General features: G+C 39.9%; 1 protein-coding gene across 1 annotated transcript; it reads right to left on the bottom strand.

Annotated features, from left to right (window-relative positions):
- Window positions 1-592: 592 nt before the first annotated feature.
- Window positions 593-24,182, bottom strand: tmem164 (transmembrane protein 164). Its single transcript, XM_085288549.1, has 6 exons — window positions 23,339-24,182; window positions 12,179-12,228; window positions 9,765-9,831; window positions 8,054-8,132; window positions 4,717-4,817; window positions 593-2,007 (listed from the first exon to the last, which is right to left on the bottom strand). The coding sequence occupies exons 1-6, from the start codon at window positions 23,774-23,776 to the stop codon at window positions 1,801-1,803; spliced, it is 942 nt and encodes a 313-aa protein (XP_085144675.1). The 5' UTR covers window positions 23,777-24,182; the 3' UTR covers window positions 593-1,800.
- Window positions 24,183-25,408: the final 1,226 nt, after the last annotated feature.

Below are 25,408 nucleotides of genomic sequence, written 5' to 3'. Positions count from 1 at the left end.
AAAACACGGTGTAAACCGCTCCAATATAAAGTCAGATTAGAATGTGGCAGACAAAAAGAGTCTGCACAGTTAGTTCTGCAAAAATTCCTAAAAAACTGATGCAAATTTTGTTTTAGCCAACCTTAAATTAAAGCTAAAAGTCTCTATTTTCATTACACTTGATTTAAAATCCACTGTGACAGTGCACAGAGGAAAAACTTTAAAAATATGTATTACAGTTCCAAAAAACCCCACAAAAAACTATGGACCTCATTATCAGCACGAGCGCTGTGGTGTGAAATCCTGAATTATAATTTATATTGTTTGAAGCAGGGCATTTTCTGCAGTGTAGAGCTTAGATACCTTTTTACTTCCATGCTGGCTGCATGGCAAATCCTCTTAATCTTCTCAGCTCTTTGTAACAATATGCACATTTCCCACAATGCCAGTCTATTTGGCGAGCTCCAATTCATGATCACGGTATTAACGGAGACACAAAGTGGTAATATCTGTTGGTCGTCAGCAGAATAAATTCAGATTTAATACTAACGCAAGCAACATGGTTAAAAGGCAAAAAATACACGCTTAAACATACACACAAGGAGAACTGTGATGAGCTACAATCACCTTTATTTTCAATACAGCACATACACTCAAACTGATAGAAATACAAAAGTTCCTCTTATCCCTTCTTTGCAGTGAAGTTTAGAATATGCTACAGTAATATACACACACATCCCTCATATTTGAAATGATACATACCATGACTGACATCTTCTAACTTATCAGTTAATACTTCCTTTCAAACGGGCCATGAATAAATGACCCACAGTGACCTGATGCAGAACATCAGATGCATTTCTTAAAATACAAACTGGAGTGTGGCTCGTTACAGTTGCGGTGGAGAGAATGGATGTTTTGTAAGATACATTAATCCAACCCAGAAAGACACTTTATCTTGGGAAACACCGAATTCCTCCCACTCGAGATTATACCTCACTTATTATGGTCTAACGGCACAATAAAACAAAGACTAATAAACAAAAAAACTCCTTCACAGAGATAATATTAACATCCCACTGTAGATTTCTGGATCCTCTTTCACTGCTTTGAGTCGCAGTCTGTCCCCTGATTATCACAACTGGAATGATCTGAACAAGTTGGAGACAGAAAGGCAAAAGAAACCTCCACGGCGATGCTTTCATAACCCGCACAGCCGTGGAGTCAAGTGGGAACAGAAGAACGCCAGAAAGCTTTCAGTCGTAACAACACTGAGAGTGTCAAACAGAAATCCTCACGCTATACACAGGCAGTAACTTTTACAACTGCTCAGATTTTCATTCAGCTCCAAAGTTCAAGTTTGAAGCAAATAAACTCGCTAACATATGATCTAGTGCAACTTTAAAAAACCCCCCCGACAACAATCAGAAAAGTGTAACAGCTGGAGATCAGTAGTGACATTTGGGTGACCCCTATTTTCTGTCCTCAAAGCTTAAAAAGAAGCAGCTGGAGTAATTGCCACAAATTCGCTGACATATTTCTGAAAATAAAAAACAAAAAACGAACAAGGGCTAAAATCTGGCCAACGCCACAATTCTAAGTGCCAGCTTTAAAATGCCCGGTACGTTTGTGCATGCAAGCCAACTACAACGCTAAAAGAATGACACGAAGATTCACTGGCCCTGAAATGCTCGCTTGTTTCTGTGAAACAAGTCTTAAAAGATGCATTAAAATGTTGATTTAAAAAGAAAGACACTGTAAAAGCAGGCATTTGGAGTAAAAGGAGTGAAAGGCTAGGTCTGAATGCACCTTCGTGGACATTCAGTCAACTTTCTTGCTGCGCAGTCTGAGTGTGTCCAGCAGGTATCTGCAGGCGGTGCCGCTGTGCTGCGAGAGGAGTGTGAGGAGCTTCCCGTGGATGAGCGTCAGCAAGGTCTGGTGGCCCGTCGCCCAAACCCGGTACCAAGGGCCGTAAAATGGATCGGACACAGCCGGGCAGAGCATGTTATTCAAGTTGACCTCAGTCGCCTGGAGGAGAGCAGAGACGAGACAGAGTAAGACCTAATTTGATGCCAATATGAATCCAAATTTATCCAGTGGATAATTCATTATTTTAATTTTTTTAAGCAAACATTATGGTTGACTTTGCTGTACATATCTTTACAATCATTCTCTTCCAATAGATTTCAGCTCCAAAAAGCAGACACTTAATTGACTGATGTCAGACTTCATTGCCTGGAAATCCTCCATGACTTATTAACCGGCTGTTGAATGAGTCGTATCATTGTAATTACTAAAGATTTTCAGGGGTTTTACAACCATTTAGTCAGCACATGCTAGAAAAGACAAACATCAGCACTGTGGGCCTTACAATCACAATTCATTGATTACTCTGTACTATCATTTTTCAATCAAGCAGCTACTCTCTGCCCTCTTTGTGCCAGAAACACCCTGGAACTTAAAGCTGATGAATTGCTTTGTTAGGGAATAATGCTGATTTGCATCCAGCAGAAAATAAACTGAATGTTGGTCCAAAATAGGAGATCAATTTGGAGGCAACAGGCTGCATAATTTTTTACTATAAACTCTAAAGTTGTGAACAAGCCAAACAGGGAGCATCAGTGGATCATCAATAATTAGGTGTTAATATCTCAGGATTTATGACTAACAATATCACACACACACTTTGTTAGGTACACCCGTTCAACTGCTCATTAATGCAAATATCTCAGCCAATCACGTGGCAGCAGCTCAATACCATTTAGGCATGTAGACATGGTAGAGACAATCTGAGTTCAAACGTAGCATCAGAATGAGGAAGAAAGGTGATTTAAGTGGCTTTGAATGTGGTTGTTGGCACCAGACTGGTTGGTCTGAGTATTTCATTAACTGCTGACCCAACTGGGAATTTTCCCACGCAGCCATCTCTAGGGTTTACAGAGAATGGTCTGAAAAGAAGAAAATACCCAGTGAGCAGCAGCTCTGCTGGTGAAAATGTGTCATTGATGCCAGAGGTCAGAGGAGAATGGCTGGACTGTAGGTATTCAGCAGAGCATCTCTCAACGCACAGCATGTCAAACCTTTAACCGGATGGCTACCACTGCTGCCAGCTAAGAACAGGAAACTGAAGCTACAATTCTCACTACACAGCAAAATTGGACAGAAGATTAGAAAAACGTTGCTCGGTCTGATCTCTTGATTTTTGCTGTGTCATTCAGATGGTAGAGTCAGAGTCAGACTGTGGTTCAGGCTGCTGGTGCTGTAATGGTGTGGATATTTTCTTGGCACAGGTGGGGCCCCTTAGTACCAAAGTGAGCACGATTCAAACACCACAGCCTGCATGAACAAGCCAAACAGGGAGCTGACCGTGTCCATCCTTCTATAATCACAGCGTACCCCGTAATCTGCTTTCTTCAACAATGAGCTCACTGTACTCACTGGCCTCCACAGTCACCAGATCTCAGTTCAATAGAGAACCTTTGGGATTTGATACAACAGGATATTTGTATCATCTGCAGCAACTGCAGCAACTGGTACACAGGTTGTCCTTCCTTGAAGAATTTTGATAAGTATTACCAACAGCATGCTGACAACAGTCCACATGAAGCTCTGAGCCTGTGCTGTCACAGTTTGGCCCTCATCGCTCAGAAGCCTACGCCTGCCAAATTTTCCTGCTTCTATTACAAATAAACCTCACTCTTCCCTTTCTACCCCAGTGACACCCTGTTTAGTTTATTTTTATTACTCACTTATTATTTTTAAGAGTAGTATAAAGGAAATGCACCTACAGTTTGCTTGTACAAGCTGGTATAAAATGATCTGAATCAGCTCTTTCGGTTTTAATATTTACTTATTGTAAATTATTTATGTGAAAATTTAAGTATTAACTTTGTAAAATGGGAAAAAGAGGTTGTTTGTTGGTGTTCATAAGCACGTCGCATGTTCAGAAACAGGCCTAACATGTGTGCATCACTGTGGGGACCAGTTCAGACATGCATGGATTAAAAACATGACAATGATTATACCTGCTGTCTCTGTTTAGCTGCCTGCTGCAGACCAATCCAAAAATTGGCAGATGATTAACTATCCAGGACATATTGGGGGAAAAGTATGCATGTTGCTCAATGAGAAATCATCCAGAGTACTTAACTAAGCTCCATTTTATCAACTGCAGTGTGTAATGTTTTTTAGCTCTAGATAAAAGGCCATAATTTTAAATCCAAATATACATTTTCTTCACTTTTAAATTGACCAATAGTTCTCCTCGTGTGGGTTTTCACCCATAGTTCAAAGTTATGCGTGTTGGTCATTTTAAGTTGGATACGAGAGTAAATGGTTGCGATAGTGTTGACCTGCTCAGGGTGTACCCCGCCTAATGTCAGCTGAGACAGGCTCCAACCCCTCCTATGACAGAGTGGATGGGTGAATGGATGAACAGCTCTAGCTACACTGTGAACTCTAAACAAAAATATCTAGTATTTTCACAAGGGTTTGCTCATTAAGCTTAGACCTTAACAGTCTAGGCCAATGCTGAAATACTTTTTTCCCTCTGTACCTGTGTAACTACTATTTTTTAGGTTTATGTTATTATTTTTTTTAAAAACAAAAACCTACAATTTCAGTTTGTTTGTTTTTTAAATCTTAAAGCTTTACCACAACTTTATGTCTAAGGCAGTGATGGTGTAATAAAAATATAGTGAAATAGCACACAGTGTCCAGCAGAGGGCTCCATCTTACCAGGCCAAGGAGCTGCAGGAAGGTGAAGTGATAGAAGAACAGGATGCCTGTAGAGAGCACAGCCCACCACATATCTCCCAGAGGCTCAGGCTTGTACACACCTGCAAAAAGAAACACTTTGAGTTAAAGAGACAGCAAACACACAAAATGTGTCATATGTGCCAGTCCTGGCCACCTGTTTGACGACATGTAAACTAGAGAAGAACCAAAAGCTATTTCTATACACTTCCTCTTTTATGTGTCCTTAACACGTCAGCAGAGTTCATAGAGAGAAAGTGGAACCGCAGAAAAAACAAGAAACAGGATATGGTGTCAAACTGGCTTTTCCTGTTTGCTCATTGCTGGCATTCGGAGGACAAGTACCAGGAAGTCGTATCAAATGTGCTCTAATTGTACAACCTTAATTCTGAAGATATTGGCATGCTGTAAATGTAATGCAATTTAATGCTTTAAGCTGCATTTATGAATGGGACAGAAATTAGGCTCTGACAGGATCATTCCTGCTTTTAATGCAATGCACACTGAGGGAATGACAATCACAGGTTTCCAATATTGGTTTTCTGTGTTCTTTGCGCACAGAGATTTCTTCAGATTTTCTGAATTTTTGATGATAGAGATGCACTGTAGATGAGGAACATTAATCTGAAATGCAATTTATCGCAGAATGGAGAACCGCTGCCCATTTTCACTTTTTGTTGTTGCCATCAAAGTCAAAACGAGCTAATATTTTTCACATGTAAAATGTGTGAATTTAAAATGTGTTCTACTGTGAAGAAATTACAGCTTTGAGGTCTGCAAACCATTGCATTCTGCATTCATTTATATGCTAAACAGCATCCCAACTTTTCTGGAATTGGATTTGCATAGGCAAGAAAATAACCCCATCTGTTGAGCTCTACTGTTACATTGCTAATAAACATGATCAGGCACTTCTATTCTATTACTGGGTTACAAGCTTGAAAATTTGCATCGATGTCAGTTTTACCAGTTAAACAAGATGAACTGTCATCTGTGCTTACAGATCAAGGTTTGAATAAAGTTGAATAAACGTTGCTCCCACTGATGTCCTGCTTTAGACTCACTCATTTAGTTCCTTTTATCAACCCCTGGGTTTTAACAGCTCAGATGTCTTCAGTAAGAGCTGTGCTCATGTTCAAATCTGTCTGCATTCACAACACGTTGCATAAACAATTTTTAGGAACCATGTTAACTAGTTTACTGAGATTGGCAAAATCAAAAAGAGGCACACAACAAGGAAATAAGACTAGTTAACAAACTAGAAGTGAAACTTCCAGAGAGTAAACATAACTGAGTGTGGATCACCATGAGCTACAAAAAAAGGCATCACTCACCAAGTCCATAATCAGAAACTATAACCTGGTCGCTTTTTTAAACCCAAGTCCATATCCAGCTTTCAAAGGCTCTCTATTGTGCTTTACTGAGCTTTCAATAATGTCTAATGCATAATAGATCTACTGTTGCCAAATAATCAAAAAATTAGTCCAATAATTCAGTTAAACTCTAACTAATACAGTATCAAATCATAACAATAGTGGCCTCAAGCTTTACGCTGTAAAGTAAAGACACTACAATAATGCAGAGAAAAGCCTAATAATCAAAAAAGATTACCCCCTATGGGCAAGCGCTTGGCGACAGTGGGAAGGAAAAACTCCCTTTTAAACAGGAAGAAACTTCTGGCACAAGGCGGCTCAGGGAGGGGTAGGCATCTGCCATGACGGGTTGGGATGGGGATTGGTGGTTGGGTTCAAGTGATGGTGTGTGAACAAAATAACTGTCAGTGAATTTTTTTCAAAGTTGTGCAGTCACATGGCTTGGACACACTGGTTTTTCCCTTTGTGCTTACTTGTAATTGTCCACTAAGTTTTACCACAGACATTGTCAGTCGGGACACCACATGGACAAGGGGGACAAAGTCTTTTAATCTTTGAAATTCAGGTGTTTTGGCGCCTATTACCACATACACAAACACTTGCAGAAAAATAGGTTGTTTTACAGAGCTCTGTACTCGCTCTGTTGTAATACGAAGCCACCGTTGCAACAAGTCAGTGTTTGAAATGTCTGGGAGGGATGAAATTTCACAGTTATCTGTAAAAGGTCTTATTGCATCTAGGAGCGACAGAAACTTCAGCCCATGCCAAGCTACAGAGTGGGGTTCACAACTGTTGAAATGCACTATATGCAAAATTCACCAACACTCTTCTGACACCACTGTTAATTTTGTTGACCAATGATTTTCGTCATAGTTTTTGTCCATGACTTTTATCATCGGGCAAAAATAAGAAGATGGCTAAATAAAAACAAATGTAGGAGGGCAAAAACTATGATGAAATGTACTGACACTTCAGTGATTAAACATTTTACGAAAATATTCTGGAGAGATGCAATTCAAATCAGACATAATCAAGTTGTGTTGAAAGAAAGGACAAGTTTGGAAGTGATCTCCTTGTACTGTAAGGTTGGATGAGCACATTTGATCTGCCCCTGTGTGTGTGTTTGTTTTAATGGTCCAAATAGGTCCTAACTAAATCAAAATTTGCTGTCAAAATTACATGATAACTGCAGAGTCCCAAACCTCCTCTGACATTATCGTCAGCACAGAAACTGCAGTTGGTGCTTCGTAGTATGGGTTTCTCTGACATTAAGCACCAATGGCAGTTCCTATAGATGTAACATGTAAGAGGTGCAGTACTTTCAGCCATAAGCAGTATGAAATCTGCTATATAGAGATTGAGCAATTTAGTAGTACTGTTTGAAAGTTAGCTGTATTAAAGGGCCTCCTGTATATGGTTGTATGAGACTCCTTTTATGTCATCCAGGTCATTGTAGTCTAAAGAGCTAGGTTTTTATAGCGGGTTCACCCGAAACCTTGGCTGATTGTGACCTACACCCCTTTTCACATCTTGGCTCGTGTGATTAGGTGGAGGATCAACAGGGAGTTCATGACCCTCTTGGGGGGACACTCCCCTAGGACACATGTTAAATCTGGGATTCGACACCATTTGAACTTTGAACTGAAGAAGCTTCTCGGATGAGAGGTGAAACGTCTTCAAGCAACTTAAAGAAGTCCAGACGCTTTTCCTTCCAAGCTCTTTAGAGAACTCCTTTTAGTTAAACTGGTTTTATAGTTGCTCTTCAGTATCATCTATGTAAGTGGAAATGACCAAACAATCTTTCATTAACAGACACTGAACAGACAAAACAAAAAGCTGGTATCCACAGCATCTCAAATGACACAGACAAAAAGTGAATCCATCCATGGAGATATTATCACTTTGCTCGGCTGACATGTGAAAAGTCAGAATGAAGAAACACCTACCTCCTTTCCTGAAAAGATAAACAGGCACCAGGTACATCATGGAGTGCTGGATGTAATAGATCTCTTTCTCAAATGGCAGCTGAGAAAATGAAAAGCAAACAAACCATTTTAATTCTTTTACAGCACCCAGATACAGCAGAACAGCCCCCAACTTGCTCTGGGCCCTGAAATCTTAAAGACCTGTGGCCTCACAGTCTCCAGCTATGCTACTGCTTAACAAGCAACCATGACAGAACATTACCCAAGTGAACAAAGAGATGGAAGAACAGCAGGTACACCGTCTGTCTATTTTAGCTGCCTTCATAAGGCACCTTTCTTCTAAAAATGTATGGCCTCATTAATGATCACTGTCATCATACAAAATCTATAATAATAATAATAATAATAATAAAACTGTATGAAACTTGAGTGTTTACAGCAGTTTGAAGTTGGAGCTTTCGTTTCTCAGGGATTACGTGTACATATGTTGACCATGTTTTTTTTGTTTTTTTAAAACTGGGTGGAGTGGGTGGAGACGAGTGTCGCGGTGATTTGTGAAAGAAGAATGGCAGCAAAAGTGAAAGGGAAGATTTACAAGATTGCAGTCAGACTTGCTATGATGTCTGGTTTAGAAACAGTGGCGCAACCAAAAAGACAGCAGGAAGAGCTGCAGAGCCCAAGATAGATGGATAGTTTAGAAACAAGTGAATCTCATGGACATTTTAAAGACAAAAGTTAGAGAGGGAAGGCTGAGATGGTTTAGATATGTGCAGAGGACAGATGCAGTGCAAATATTGAACAACAGATGTTGAATATGGCTACACCCTTTGTTTGTCCTGCTGTCAGGCAGCAGGAAAAGGCAAAAGAGAAGATTTATGGATGTAAAGCAGGAGGACATGTAAAGGGTTGGTGTGACCGAGGAGAATGGTAGGAACAGGCTTAGATGGAGACAGATGATCCACTGTGTCGACCACGAAAGCATAATATGGGTTCCCTTTAATGGTATAACTCAAGAAACACATGAGATCTTTGTCCACAGTGTTTTTTTTAATTTACAAGTGACTGATGTAAACTGCCTCTTTTCCTGTTGGTTGGCAGGCACGTAATGTTCAGGGTGAAATCATAGTTTACTGTGCTCTGTAAGAAATACTGACATAAAGTTTATTGATGTTATAAAATGCAAAACAGCTGTGTAAGCCTTCATTCCCTGCTTGAGAAAAACAAGTTTATCTGATAGGGAACTGCAGATATGGCGGAACAGCTCAGCCTTATTTCTGTGAGAACTGTTATAAAAGGAAAAGCACTTAGTCTTAATGGCTATGCTGGGTTTTTTTTTTTAAGTTTAAAACTTATCAAAGTGACTTCATTCAAACAGATCAAGTTTAAATTTGTGAAATATCTCCTGCACCCACTCAAGCTGCGCCTTGAGTGAGTCAGAGCTTTCAATTTTAATTCAATCGTTTTATACGGCGCCAAATCATAACATAATCATCATCATAGGTCTCTTTACACAGCAAGTTCTAGAGCTTACGATATTATAGAGGAAACCAATGATACCTGCACAGACACAGTGTAGTCTTTTTCAACACAACATCGCCGTTCCAGAGGTAAGTGATAACATTCGTTTAGCTGCTCAGTGAGTGCGACACTTAACCTTGTACACCTTGGAGACCTAACAAAGGCTAGAAGAGGGCTGCTCATAAATGAGATCTGAAGATCACGGTCTACTTACCAGTCTGGTGTTGACTACAGGGAACATTAAAGCAAGTAATGCACCATTCAACATGTGGACCTGCAGCCTGAAAACAATAAAAATGTCAGACATTAAAAATACCTACAAGGTCACTTGCTATTTACCTAATCTGTGTAAACCTTTCTGAGTCATGTTAGTTTCTCTCCTGTCCTTCTGGTTTCACTTTGCTCTCTTCCCTCTCCAGACACAGAGCAGCGCAGAGGAGAGAAGTTACCGGGGTTGAGCTATGGTTAAAACAATAAAGGCTTTCTAACAAGTGTGAGTCTGTCTAAAGCATCTCTTTCAGATTTATCATCAATGAAAGAAAAGAGGAAAAAACAGAATAGGAGAGGGAGGGAAAAGGGCTGTTATTACTACACTCCCCTCTTGACTTCTGCAGGCCATTTGCCCTCCCCAAAGCATTCAACCCATAGAAGACTCTGCCACTACTGACATATGAATCAATTCCAGCTGATATAAGGGACAGAGGAACAGGTGGAGGACAGCTTAGATTCTATCCCATGTTGCCGAAAACCAATCAGACTCCTCCCTGATGCTGTTAGCAGCAGCTGCCTCTTACTCTTTGTCAAGGTCAGTTTCTTGTGGGAGCGCTTATTGTCTAAAGTCAGGTCAGTAAAGTTTCAGGCGATCACTCTCAAAATAAATTTGCTTTGATGTCACGATTTAACAAATCAGTGCATCCATCTACTCATTCAGACTAATTAGTATAATTTGGTTTGAAGCTTTTAGTTGCACCATCCAGCGCACACATATAGCCTATCTGCTCCTAGTGGGAGCTGCGATGCTTATTTAGTAAACCTGTATAAATAAACCCAGCATAAGGAAAAATGTGTCTTTTGAACTAACATTAATGTTAAGAGGCTCCAAATACAGAACAGAAGCCAAGGAGCATGTGTGTCAGAGTGTGGAGCTCCATCTATCTCCTGTGACTGCTCTTTTTGTCAAATGAGCCAAAATAACTGTTGTGACAGACGAGGTCGCCGGGAAAACAGCAGTGCCGAAGTAATGCCGCTTCAAATAAGTCCGGCTGTCACTCTTCTGAAAAGCGGTTCATTCAAATTCAAAATTTACAAAGCGTAACGAGCATTAGCGACCTTATATTTTCCCATCACTGTAATTAATTGCATGTCATAGGCCAAGACCTGAACCTCTGATACTGTTGTAGCGTAAACTTCTACTTTATGTAGTAACTATTTAATATGACGCTGCTCCTGCTAATTTTACAATTTTTATTTGGCAAGTACAGTCCAGTGGTTGTTGAACTGCCTTCATACATAAAAGGGATAAAGATGTAATCTTAAACATAGATTTACCATTTGCTACTGCAGGAGAATCTGAGCTTTACACGCAACAAGCAAACGTTTCCAGCAGCTACTACTTCACATTACAGAAAGGTACAGTGACTGTTATTGTGAAGCAGTCACAGGAAATGTAGCACATCAAAAATGTCAAATATTAAAATAATAAAAAAGGATCTATTTTAAACTTGTTATGTGCTGTGCTCATTGCAGGTAGAAGACCAAACCCTCTTTGGTGGGCAGCAGGATTAGTTGGGGCATTCTACACGGCAGTCACTTTGAAACTGTAAATGTGGTGAAATAAACTTGAGGTTTGCATGTTTCAGTTAGTGGGCCTGGTTCCACTCCACCATCACAGAGTAAAATGCCATGTTTACACAAACAAATGACAAGCGCCTCGAACAAAAGGCCATGACTCTATTTCTTACATAAATGAGACAAATTAAAATATGTTGTTACGACAACAAATGAACTAGCCGACTATGTGAACGAACATCTTGACCTGGTGGATAAATAATGTTGGCAGTTCAGTAATTCTTCAAACGATTGGATATTTATTGGGGCATGTTTCACATTTCTATCCCATGTAAGAACCAGCTTTTTGTGGTTTCATAAAGTTGCTATGACTCTGTACACTGTGTTCACTGTGAGGCTCCCATGGGCTACTGGAACAGAAAGTGACCCTGCTTGTATTTATTTCTGAGTAAATCCCACATCGTGTTCCCACCGGCAAAACCAGAGTCATTTCTGCTGAATAATTAACTGCTCAGACCGGATGAGTTGTTGAAGAGGAGACTATAAACCCAAATACATTACTATACAACTGCTTACTATGGGGGAAACCAATAAGTAATTACAATCAACGTCAACCACAATTTGGATTATATGAAAACAAAAACCATGAGCTTTGTCTGCCCAGTCATTAGACGTTACATTCAGCAGGACAAGCGGCTCATATGGCAGTCGTGGCCTTTCTACAGTCTGCACTAAAAAACTCTATATTTTGCCAATTCAGACCTTTAAAGTTTAACTTAAATGTAGACGACAAGTTGAAAACACTAAACAGGAAGAACCCAGGAGTGCACGTACGCTCACCTGAACACAACCATAGCTGTCTTACATGGCGGGCAGGCCAGCAGGAAGATCTGTTGAGGAAAGCAGAGAGAAATGAGCAACGACATTATTGCATTAAGATCATACGGTTGTTATGGAACAGCTCGAAGGCTTTTAAGAGCTTTCAGCTCCGAGTTCTGCAAGAGAAAATGAACTGCTTTAACAAGTTTGTGCTAACACAAGAGCAGAAGCATTGAACAGAACATCCCAAAGGCAACTGTGAGGTCTCCTTAGTCCAAATTAAGAAAAAAAAAAATACATAGAAGAGGTTCAGACAAGAGGATAGGCCCACAATTAGGATGGAATTTGAGGCATTAGAGCTGCTGGGTGTTGGCACTAATGAGCTGATTTCATGCTAAACAATCTCAGTTCACAGCTCACTACTTGGAAGTCAGCTTTCACAAGAAAAGGGAGGCAGCATTTGAAAACAAAGGTGAAGTGACTTCCTGATATATTTCCATTGCCAAAAATGATTTCTACCAACAATCTGACTTTATTCTTGTAAAGGAGAGTGGATCAAAAGACAGCCTGCAATCTGTGCATGGTGATTGGGCTACTGGGCCCCGAGAATAGTTCAAACAGGAATTTGTTCAAAACACCATCTGACACACGAAAACTTAGTTTGCCTGAAGGCTGGAAACAGAATTACAGAAAAGAAACTGACCCGAGATTCATTCTCCAAACACACAGTTGATATATTTGGTTTGTTTTTTGTTTTAAATGCGTCTCCGGGATTGATCTGTGGCGTGCCTATCAACTTTATTAATCTGCAGCGTGTGTGGGACTATTAAAAAACACTCAGACTTTCATAGTTATATTTACATCTTCAGTCTTTTCTACATATTTCCCCCTCATTCTAACACGTGAGTCATGTTTCGCGTTTTAAAACACCACAATAAAGTCACGAGAAGGAAACAATGCGTGAAAATGTTTTGCCGTGGATAAAACGTGCTTGCCAAAGCTGACAGTTTGTTGGTTCCTGCAGATGTCATTACTGTCAGCCTCCATTGTAAACAGGGGTTGGCAATACGTTGCTGGCAGTTAAACGTTGTCACTTTGATAATTTGTCTCATGTCTGAGCTATCAAAGCAATTAGACAACGTTCTGCAACTTGGAGCCCTCAAGTCTCTCATTTTAAATGAATAAGAAGTCGTTATAAAATAAACATGCCATAGAGTTGCGAGCTATTATCAAATAAATGTTGCATATAATTGGTTGTACAGACTATGTAAGGTTTCTTTAGCTCATTTCAGTCTCATATGAACACTTCTGTGTCAATCAGTTTTGATATTGTGTGACGATTTAATATTTTGCCTGAACGTGGCAGTGATGCCGTCATTTTCTCCATCACCTTTCAGCCAATCACCAGTTTATGGCACCTGTTAATCGCTAGTGTAACGCTACCCTTTTGGCATTAGTGTCACTTTACCCTCTGATCCTTTACTTATTTGTAACGGCTTGACCTTGTTCACTTTTTGCATCACAGAATCAGAGGAGAACATTAAATTTGCCTTTCTTATGTTTGTCACTCCTTGCTTGACTGTTAGCCAGAGCCTTAGGGCAGCCTTCACTGCAAAATATTGTTTTATTTGAACATTAATGCCGTGAAGGATAGAAGTATATAATTCACAACATTCGCTGAAGTATTTTTCTTATAACGACAACTTCCACAGTTTTGCAGTACGAGCCAACTAAGAAAAAAAACAAAAACTGACAGTCAACATTCAGCAAATAACATTAACATAATATCATAAAATGTCAAATGTTATAAAGGGTTGTATTTGCACACATTTTTAAGAGAAGTAAGTGGATGCTTTTCTGTATGTGGCAGCAGTAAAGGTCTTGGCTCCAGCGGTGCCATTAGCTCTACTTTAACAGCACACAAGAGAATAGACTCAGAAATGGATTTCATGCAAATTACTGAGCAAGAAGATTTAGCCCATAAACACTTCTGATTGTTGACTTTATGCAAGCAAAAAGAAAGAGAAATTCATGTGGTCATGCCGGCACTCCAACCTTGGACGGACACTGATATTCCTCAATCAAAATAAGTTGAGTTCATTTGAAATTATGCTAAGGTTGGGTCTGATCCAAGAAGTATTCAGGGAAAGACGTTCTGTGTTAATTCAATTCAAAATCCCACTTAAGCCTATAACTAGGATTGATCTCTGGGTGGGACACTGGCCCAAGAAGTCATGATCCTATTTATAGGTGAGAAAGACTACTTAAGTGTAATCCAGTGACTGCTGTATATTTTCAAAGAAGTCCTGGATTAAAAAACAAAGAAAGGAAAAAAAAAAAGGTATAAAATCTGCTGTGATGCAAGTACAAAAATATGCAAATCAGGTATGCACAGTAAAAATTAGGTGTCAGTTAATGCCAGATCTGACGTTCATTTTTTCACTGAACAAACTAAAAGGTACAGAAATGAATCATATTTGCGCTCTCTGAGAAAGGCCATCAATTAATAAGTAGGTACTAGATATTTTTATTTCCTGGTTCAGGAAACGCAGTTCTCTCCCGTGCGTCGTCACTGGCATGTTCTTCGATGCTCATTGAGTTAATTGGCATTGACAGGAAACGACTTCCTGATTGCTGTGAACATTGACAGAGTTGTGACCATGAACCTTCCAGGAGGCGAGCTCAGTGACAAAAGACAGACTGGTATGCAGTGTGAATTTCGCTCTGCCGCTGAAAGCAAACAAACTGGGCTGGTTAACTATTTAGCGTGCTGACGGAATTGTGTGAAGCAAGTTTTTCATAATTAATATGAGAGCCTGTTTTGTTACCTGAGCTGTAGGATGGATTAACAAGGCTGGAACTGGGCCCACTCCTCACATACACTGAAGCTAAAGCTGGTGAAGCTAATCTGTAATAAGTCCAGTTTGTTCTTTGTGGTCTATTACACAGTTTACAGCTGTAGGATTTCTCTGCAGGAAACACATCACACAGTGCGTCATGTGCTCAAAAAGCAACGCATTGCGAGTGGGTGTTTTTGTAGTCGTCAACCACACTAAAACATGCAAACCTCAACCACACAAGTGCATCAAAATGCTCCCATATCATAGAACCCTTGTAATTTTCAAACCCATGTAATTCTGTTAGAAATAAAAATACCAGCATGTCAGATTTCACTCTAAAATGGGTTCATTCATCATATAGTGAATTTCAGGGTGTGCAAGAAACAAAGAATTGCTAAAAGAGTCATTTTGACACCCATAGAAATCAATGAAAAATGCTCATGGCATCCTTGGTTGCCTAGCAACAGGTTGTTTGTTTAAACATATTTTGATATCAAGGCCCTAAGGTTAGCCAGAACTAGCTAGATGAAGCAATTGATAGGATTAACATAAGATAAGATAAGATAACCTTTATTAGCATACAACGAACTATAGGTAACTCCATATTTGATATTTTATATTTAAGTGGATGAGCGGAGAACCAGGCATGTTGCTGTTGGCTGTGCAGAGCAGCGGTGCACCCATGGCTAAACGGAGCAGAGTGTCCACAATGTGGAGAACTAATATGAGGAAATAAATATGACTATGTAAATAAATGCCAGGGAAAGGGTCTAGACTGCAAAGAAAGCTCAGAGCACCAATAATACCGCCCCCCCCCGCCCCCCCGCCCCCCCGCCAACAACAACAACAAAAAGAACAGTTAATAGAATTATCTCCACTTGTATAATCACAGTAATGAGTCAAACCAGCCTTGATGCTCTTGTTGTACTAATAAAGACACTGTTAAGTCTAACTGCTGCTTCTCCCTATTAATTTTACAGCTGAAACACAATTTTATCTCAAGGTACAGCTTGCTGGAACATTGTGCCCCAAATATTGTCAGGTTCCTGTTGCCCTTCTACTAGCAGTGGAGAAGGAAAAGACCAGAAATAAATATAACAATAATTAAGTAGTGTTGACTCGAAGCATTTTCTGGAATTACAGGGAGTAAAAGGGAAAGCAGTCATTCAACAAGACAAAATAAATAAAAAATTTGAGAACATGACCTTGCAGACAAATATAGTTCAGCATGGGCGAATATGATGGGGACATTTAAACTACCTTCACAGTGTGTACCAACTTGTGTCAAGGTAAGGGTACAGCTGAAAGTTGTTTGCATAGAAAGATAAAGGAGTTATTTATAGATTAAAATACATCATTGCTAATAAGTCAGACTTCCTTTTAACGAGTGCAACCATAGAGTGACATGCCGCAGTGTTTCGAGTGCGATGCACATGAGTAAACATACTGTGATGCTCAGGGTTATTGCGACAGCTGCTACATTAAATGTGGCTATACCTAACGATGAGGCCGATGATCTGTTATAATGGTGCTGATTATTTTTGCCATACACAGACTGTTACTACTGCGATACATCCATTTATCGGCAGCCTACGCGCATCCATTCAAAGCTGCTGCAGAAATGCAAGATACCTGCTTTGCAGACAGATGACTTGACGTTTCCTGCAGCCGACGGCAACATTTATCACGTGCCCACGTGATATCTGTTAGCTGCGAGTTCAGCTGTGCCTGGCGAGATCTACAAGGGAAGAAAGTTCACTTGATAAAAGAAGGTCGTGTGTCTTTAACTTGTGGGAAAAAAAAGAAGAAAAAGAAAAAGGGAGAATCCAGTGGCAGGCGATGCCTCATTTGGACAGCGTATAAACGTTACACTGTATGGATGTAAATACCTTTAACCTTTATCCCTGAACACTCATGATGACAAGCAAAGAGCTCAGACAGAATCCAAGGCTCTACGCCAGGGGTGTCAAACATAAGGCCCAGGGGCCAGAACTGGCCTGCCAAGACTCCAATCTGGCCCACTAGAAAATGTGAAAGAGGGATTTTAGACTAACTGTATTTTTTAAATAGGATTTTTTTCCTACAGCTTTTCCTACTGATAAAGACCTGCATGGCCATTTATAGTGCACTGAAGTAACAAATAAACATTTAAATAACATAATGACTATTTAGTACATAATTTTCCATTTTCAGAGCGAATCCACTGTCTGTGAATTAAGAAAAACTTGGATACCAACATTTTTGGTCATTTTACACAGCTTAGAGCTACAGCTCAGAAATGCTGACAGATTTCTTTCATTTACAGCAGAATTTCTGTCATGTAGAAAACCAGACTTGTTATTAAAACTGCACTTTTTTATATGAAGATATTTGTGGGACTTGCTGTGTAAACACTTTCACTCTAAATGTTTCACTGGTTTGATCCACTTAAGGTGATAGTGGGCTGCAGGTGGCTCACGTACAAACATATTTATGAGGGAGAGCCAATGAAAAAACTTCTTTATGTCGATAAAAACAGAATGGCTTGTTTCAGTTTCAGACAGCAGAGGGACCGCACCAGAGTTCAACACAGAATCTATGTAGAACATACAACGTAACCTACATAAGCGGTTACAAGCATAAATGTCAGTGCTGGCATTTGGTAGTTAATGCCAGCACTGACACTACCTGTCAGTGCTGGCATTATACGTGATGGAAACAAACAAAAATAAATAAATGCTGGGACTTTTCTCCTTCTGGGTTCATGGTGTTTTTCATTCCCCATTGAAGTGTAAATCAGTAAGGTCGGACTGATGAACAGTTTGCACAGAGGTCCATCATAAGCAGAACACAGAACTATGAACCTGGAAATTTGTATAATAGGTCTTTTAATAGCTGTTATGTTCAAGCTCTTTGTTCTTTATCTTTGTGCAAGCTAGTTCTGAAATCTAGAAATCTATAAAACGGCAGGGGAAGTTCGTACTGTCTTCGTATTAGCACCAATCGCAAGCCATAGAAGAAGCATAAAGTGCGTGCCCCTCCATATATCGATTTCTCCAACTTGATATACCCATTATTTGATTTAGTTGTTTATGGAACCACACCCATTTCCGCTGGCCTCAAACGGAAATACACGATAATAAACTGATCAGTCGGGAGACCCTCAGCGTGCCACGATGACTGCTGCGGTACTATGTGGTGGAAAACGTACGAAAAACCCGTGCTGCTGGATGTGAAGCACTCAGTCATCACACACTAAACTCCATCCCCTGTGGGGCTTTCTCACCTTGATATTTGCTCATACTTGCTGCTCTGTAAAAGCTCCTACTGACACCGCCTCTATGCCTCCACCTACAGATACTATCAGAGGGGTAGTTTTAGATTGGGTCCGGAGTTACTTAAGTGACAGAAAGCAGTTTGTGAAAATAAATGGTGGTTGCTCCTTATGTATGGACATTGCTTGTGGTGTACCCCAAGGGTCAGTTTTGGGTCCAAAATTCTTCAACTTGTACATTAACGACATCTGTAAAGTGTCCAAAGTATTAAAAATGGTTCTCTTTGCTGACGATACAAACATTTTTTGCTCTGGTGATGATCTGCAGAATTTATTGGAGGATATGACTAATGAAATAAGTAAAGTGAAGTTCTGGCTTGATAAAAACAAATTATCATTAAATTTGAATAAATCTAAACTTATGTTATTTGGAAATAGTAGTTTAAATACAAATGCAAAGATTCAAATAAATGGTGTTGATATTGAAAGAGTCAGTGAAAATAAATTTCTGGGGGTAATAATAGATGAAAAACTTAACTGGAGAGCTCACGTAAGATATATTCATTCCAAAGTATCACGAAGCATTGCAGTACTAAACAAGGCAAAACAGGTATTCGACAGAACATCACTTCATATTCTCTACTGTTCACTGGTTTCACCATACTTAAGCTATTGTGCAGAGGTCTGGGGCAATAACTATAAAGCCACATTACATTCACTTTTTACTCTTCAAAAGAAAGCAATTCGAATCATCCACAATGCAGGTTATAGGGAACATACAAACTCACTATTTTTGCAGTCTGAAATATTGAAAATTGACGATATAGTGAAATTCCAAACAGCACAAATTCTATTCAAAGCAAAAAATAAAGAACTGCCAGGTAATATTCAGAGTATGTTTTTTTTGAAAGAAGGAAGTTATAATTTAAGGGGTTTTTGTAACTTCAAAACAATGAAGGTACGTACTACAAGAAAAGGCTTTTGTGTTTCTGTTCAAGGAGTGAAACTATGGAACAAACTGAATATGGAATTAAAGCAATGTCCAAACATAAAACTGTTCAAAAAGAGTTATAAAAATATGATCTTCTCGATCTATAAAGAAAAGGAAAATATTTAAATTAAGTGAATGTCTCTATTTAAAAACAAACAAACAAAAAATTCATGATGTGATATTATAGTATATAGTATATCAGAAATCTGTTCACTATTTTTATTACAAATTATATCAGTAAGGAAGCTGACTAAATATTCACTGATAATTTATGGGACAGGGGTGGGATTAAATAAGTGTATACTTCTTCCCACTCCCTTTCAACATGTAAATTAATCAGAATGTTTTTTTGTATGTAATTTGTATAGTATATATTTTTTTCTCTCATTTCTTTTCTAAATGTACTTGTATATTGTTCACATGTTGAAATAAATTACCAATCAAATACTATGACTGTGCCAACAAGCACCACATTTTCCCAAAGTCGCATTGCTTTGTGCTCGGAGAAGGAAAATATCAAACTCACTAGCACACCAAATTTGTGTTTTCAAGAATAATGCCAGTCCTCTTCAAAATGTGGATTTGGTTAACAGTCATGAAAACCAGCTGCTTGCATAACAACACTGAAAGGCACGCAAACTGACGCAGTGTAGCAACGAGAGGGTATTTTCTTTTCAACAGCACAGAGGTGGTGTTCGTTCCTCATTGAGTGTACTTAAGAGTGAACTGAAACTCACTATTGTTTCCAGATGCACAGCTTTAACAAGCTCAAATGAGACAGGAAATAAATGGGTGCTTGGAGAGCTCTGCATCCCTCTTTAGATGTTTTTATCTGAGGTTTCCATCAGGCCTGAAAGGGATTAAAACCACACCCATATGCTAAAGATGCAACATGAGGAAAGTGTGATCACGATAGGAGCTCATGCATGCATGAAACAAAACAAAGAACAATTAATAAGCCACGATTTCTTTAGAAGAATGTTCAACAAAGACAGCCGAGCCCACAGGCACTACCTTTAATAAAGCAAGAATGCAGGAATGCATGACGCCTTCTCTTTTCCAGCTTTTTTTCTCCCCACATCAGATTCAAGCTCCAGCAAGCACGTGCTACAAATAATCAGTTGGTGCCAGTGTCAACACCCCCTCACCCACCCCTCCTCTGGATGGGAGAAAAAAAAAAATCTATACGTAGATGATTTTCACAAGTTGTGAAAGCTGTACAACTTCCTTTTAAAACCCATTTCCTCATTTGATCACGCCCCTTTTAACACCAACAACACATACACTGCTGTCCAACTCGCCCTTACATCAAGGACATTTTACTACAGTCAGTCAATTTTTCATCACAGCCAGCAATTCTTCAGTGTCCGCTGGTTGTCATGCTACCTCCCTGAAACCTGAAAAATCCATCATCATTGAGCACATCAGCTTTGCTCTACTCTTCAATTTTCATGATGACTTGTCACATGGCAGTCATGCACCATGAAGATCAAGCAGTCTGCATGTGTAAACAAGCAGGTACTGCATATTTTGACTCATGATGGGGCGGCTGTAGCTCAGGTGGTAGAGCAGGTCATCTACTGATCGGAAGGTTGGTGGTTGATTCCTGGCTTCCCCTAGTCTGCATGCCAAATATCCTTGGGATATAGGGCTGCCACAAACGATTATTTTGATAGTCGACTAGTCACGATTATTTTTGCGATTAGTCGACTAATCAGATCATCATCCATTGGACGTAAAACTACAGCTTATTGCACCAGCAGCATCTGCTCTTATATAACTATCATTAGCTTACAGCTTTAAGTGTTTAAGGTCTGTGCTAACTAAAAATAAAGACAAGATGATAGTTTATTAAATTTTAATGAAATTTGCAGATTGTTTCGGTGAAGTTTAATAAACTCCTTGCCATCTAAAATATACCCCAGAATATGCTCCAGAATATACCCCAGGACACTGGGGTATATTCTGGAGCATCTCACACTTCTGATAATCAGTTGTCTGCTTGAGTTTATTCAGCTGTGTAAAAACTTTAATCTCAGACAAACTGATTTACTCAGGAACAAATAAAATACAAAAAAAAAGCCAAACAATAACATTTTAAGTTATCTAAGTGACTCATATATATTTAACCTGAGTAGCGAAAGACGGCGGTGGGTTTGAAAACGATTTGCGGGGAGTCCGGTGTTCTCGCGGCGCTAGTGAGCCTAGCCCCCGGCTCGCTAACGAGCTAGTGGGTAACAGATGTCTCCGAAAACGTCGGAGCGCTTTTGAAAATATGTGGTGTCCTGATAAACTGAGCAGATATTTGAGGTTTACACAGCTACATTCTCGCCTGAAAATATGTTAAACGTTTATTTTGTGACCCAGAAAGAATAATAAGAGTAACATTAAAACTAACTAGCTGCCGCCATTGTTGGAAACTGCGCTGGGCCGCGCTATGAATTCTGGGACACAGCTGCTTCTTCTTCTTCTTCGGGGTTTAACGGCAGCTGGCATCCTTGTACATGCAATGCTGCCATCTTCTGTTTCAGTCCGTTATTACACTCTTAAATCCTGCCACTTATTCCTGCGTCTTTTGTGATCTTACAAAGCTTCAAACGACGCTTCGACTATTAAATCAGTCGTCGACGATTTTGATAGTCGACGTAATCGTGACTAGTCGACAAATCGTGGCAGCCCTATTGGGATATTGATATTGCATTAAAGTTGTCTATTGAAGATGTTCATTTGAGGATCCTTCCATTATGTTAACTTTTATTACAAGTACGGTCAGAAGGATTTCATACACATTGCATATTTGTGCTTATTTCGAGTTGATGTTCGGTTCATTAAGGGTCTTAAGCGTCACTGGCGTGACTGTCCAGGTGATACATGCTGAGGGAAACTAGAACATAGAAGGATGATTGCATGCATGCTTACAATACATATAACACATATAATCTAGGAATGTGTCAGGCCTGAGGCCTTAACTCATTTGGTGTCTCACTATATTTTACTCTACTTGGCAACAGATGACCACAGTCAATAATTAGCCCCAGAGACCCTGAGGGCTTGAAGTTTATTACCTTGTATGGAAGGTGTTATAGAAAAGAGAAGTTCTATGTCTGTTTGTAGCCATTAAAGATGTACAAGATGTACCATTAACTGTGACTAATGTCTGGAACCTATTTTTCTGGGCCCTCCATGGTTTGTCTCACTGCTCTACATTGATCGATTTCGCGACAATACTAACCCCAAATTGCTCTCCGGTGTATCCATCGGAGTATGAATGTGTGTGAATGTTAGCTATAAAGCACTTAGAAAAATGTGCTTGTGCGAATGGGTGAATGCACAAGTTGAGTAAAGCGCTTTGAGTGTTCAGATGAGTAGAAAAGCGCTACATAAGAACCAGTCCATTTACCATGATCTAAGTGTTATTTAACACATAAGAGCAAAGACACAGCTCCCTAATGCTGATTAAAGAGTTTGACATCGACCTCAGGCTGGAATTGACCTCACCGGCTTACAGGCTGTTGATACAACAGCTTCATAAAATAATATTTGGAGACAAAGAGGGGGACAGCTCTGGTTTCACAGCCAAGGAATGAACTTGAGATGTCTTCTTTCGTGGCAGCACTGGACCAACTCCCTAACACACGGAACAATGATGTCCAAACAAGGCTCAAACTTGTACTTTCTTACCGAATTTCCTGTGGTTTTTAGAATCAATTTGCTTCTATTACTTTATTAAAAAGCTTTAAATGTGCTACATATATTAGTTTATAATTTCTTCCCCTGTTCTAAGCCTCGCATGGCTCAATAAAAAGCATGCTCATGTATCTCAAGGCGCCATAAAGCCATTAAGAGACAGTGATTGCAAAATATCGATCAGGGTGCTCCACCAGAGCTGGAGATGGGTGAGATCAGGTCAACAACCAGTTAATGAAAACAAGGGCTTCGAAGTCCAGCCAGCACACTAAAATTTATACCCCATCAACCCATCAGCTTTGAGAGGACAGCTCGGAAGAGAAGATGACATCTTCTAATAAATCCCCACTAGTCATACTCGTAATCCTAAAGGGCACACATCAGCTCTTTCCCTCCAGTGTCATGCTTACCTGCACCATGGTGACGACATGGCAAGGATTCAGCAGATATATCAAAGTCTTGGTTGCAAACTTGAAGCCAACCTCCACTCCGAAAGTCATGCACAGGGTAACCAGCAACAGGTTCTTGCCCAGACTATCCTCCTTTGCCCTTATGCAGTCTTTCCCGGCTACTCTGAGCTCTTTGGAGATGTTTATTTTCTTCAGTGCCACCAGAATCTCCACCAAGGAGATGAGGACGATGACCAGACTCTCGCTGATGCGCTGCTGTGGAGCGAGGAAGGCAGCACACTCGGGGCCCCCGTTGCCCTCAAACTTGGGGTCCACCCCGCCGTAGATCCAGTCCAGCAGGCTGTATATGTTATATCTGGACATATTCCTCTTCTCGTGTTGGAAAAGATACGAACAGGATGGAATAAAAGACGCCACACCGACCTCTTGGCGAAACATGAACTGCAAGATTTGCCTTTCGCAGCTCGCCTCGTGGTCGACAGATAGACATGTATAGACTGCCGCCCCGGTTCGTCTGAGCTAGCTAAACTACCTCATCCACAAACGGAGGAGGAACTTCAGCTAGCGACAACAGACAGCCGTAGTCAAGATTACCAGTGGATGCTGCCGGTGATGGTGGTGGTGTTAGAGGGTGCTGCCAAGCCTCTCTTCTTTCACGTTCCTCACACACTTAGCTCGCTAGCATGGACAGTTAAACTGTAGTCGGCATCATACAAAGCAAGCCAGTGCGCTGGCTATCAGCTCTCAGACACATCAAGCTGGAGAGCTGGTATAGTTAGCATGTGTTAGCAACAGCGCCGACAGCCGTTAGGTAGCTAGCTCATCTACCGAGCCTTACTGAAACGAACAGGTATACATTATAGATTTGACCCCGAGTTTTGCCTTACAGGCTCATCACAATGCTAAAGGAAGATAAGATAAGATAAGATAAGATAAGATAAGATAACCTTTATTAGTCCCACACGTGGGAAATTTGTTTTGTCACAGCAGGAAGTGGACAGTGCAAAAGTTATGACGCAAAAATTAGAATACAATAAGAATAAATACAGTACACAGCTGTACAGAAGGAAGCCGAAATATAAATAAATCTTACATCCAAAATGAAAAAAAGAATGCAGTTTTCCTCTTATGTGAATTTCCAAATTAATCGATACCATGTTCAATTATATGCTAATATTAAAGTTCGAGATATTGATGTCTGTATATCTAAGCTATGTTGTTACGTCTCATTAATCACTTGATGTTCACAGGTGATATTTACGACTGTTTGAATGTGCAATTAAATTGTAAAAAACTCAAAAGAAACTAAAAAAAAAGTTTGAGTGACCCGAGGAATTAACTTGGTTCAATGAATATACACACTGCCTGAGTCTCTCTTCTGAGGGCACATAAAACAGTCTCTTCTTTGACACACGTGACACTTTCCGATGGGGCGTTCAGGGAAAATACGGAAACCTAATACTAAGCATCTCGTTGCATTTGGGAGAGGAAAAATTTAGCAGCCAGTCAATACAGGCATAGTAATGTTTCTGTTTAAGTCTCCGTTGCTTTATCAGTACAAATCACTAATGCTTTCAATTCAGTTCTATTTAACTTTATTTATTTGGCACCAGTTCACAAAAATAATCCCCAATGTGCTTCTTTTTTTAAGATGAATACCAGTCATGGTCCTTATGAAAAAGCACTCAGAAAGTGATAGTAGGGAAGAAGAGATTTTCTTGAAGTGTAAGAAATCCATCAGAAGCTAGTTCTGCTACCAAACCATCTATTGTAGCTGGTTGAGAATGACGGGAATGAGAAGACACCAAAACACGAGTACAAGGACACAAACAAGAGAAAATACAATCTATGTGCGTGAGAGAGAAAATGACATGCTTTAGTCATATATCAACACTTCTCCACAAGGGCAACATCTAGGCTAAAAACAGCTGTTCACTTAAATGCAATTCATACATATACAGTGGGGCAAAAAAGTATTTAGTCAGCCACCGATTGTGCAAGTTCCCCCACCTAAAATGATGACAGAGGTCAGTAATTTGCACCAGAGGTACACTTCAACTGTGAGAGACA

Source organism: Mchenga conophoros, linkage group LG10 (assembly GCF_057382185.1).
Source record: "Mchenga conophoros isolate Kocher_MC1m ecotype Shallow Benthic linkage group LG10, M_conophoros_male_GT1.1, whole genome shotgun sequence".
Taxonomy (NCBI): Eukaryota; Metazoa; Chordata; class Actinopteri; order Cichliformes; family Cichlidae; genus Mchenga; species Mchenga conophoros.
The sequence above is the reverse complement of the archived record's forward strand: the minus strand, read 5'-3'. Positions and strand labels throughout refer to the sequence as shown.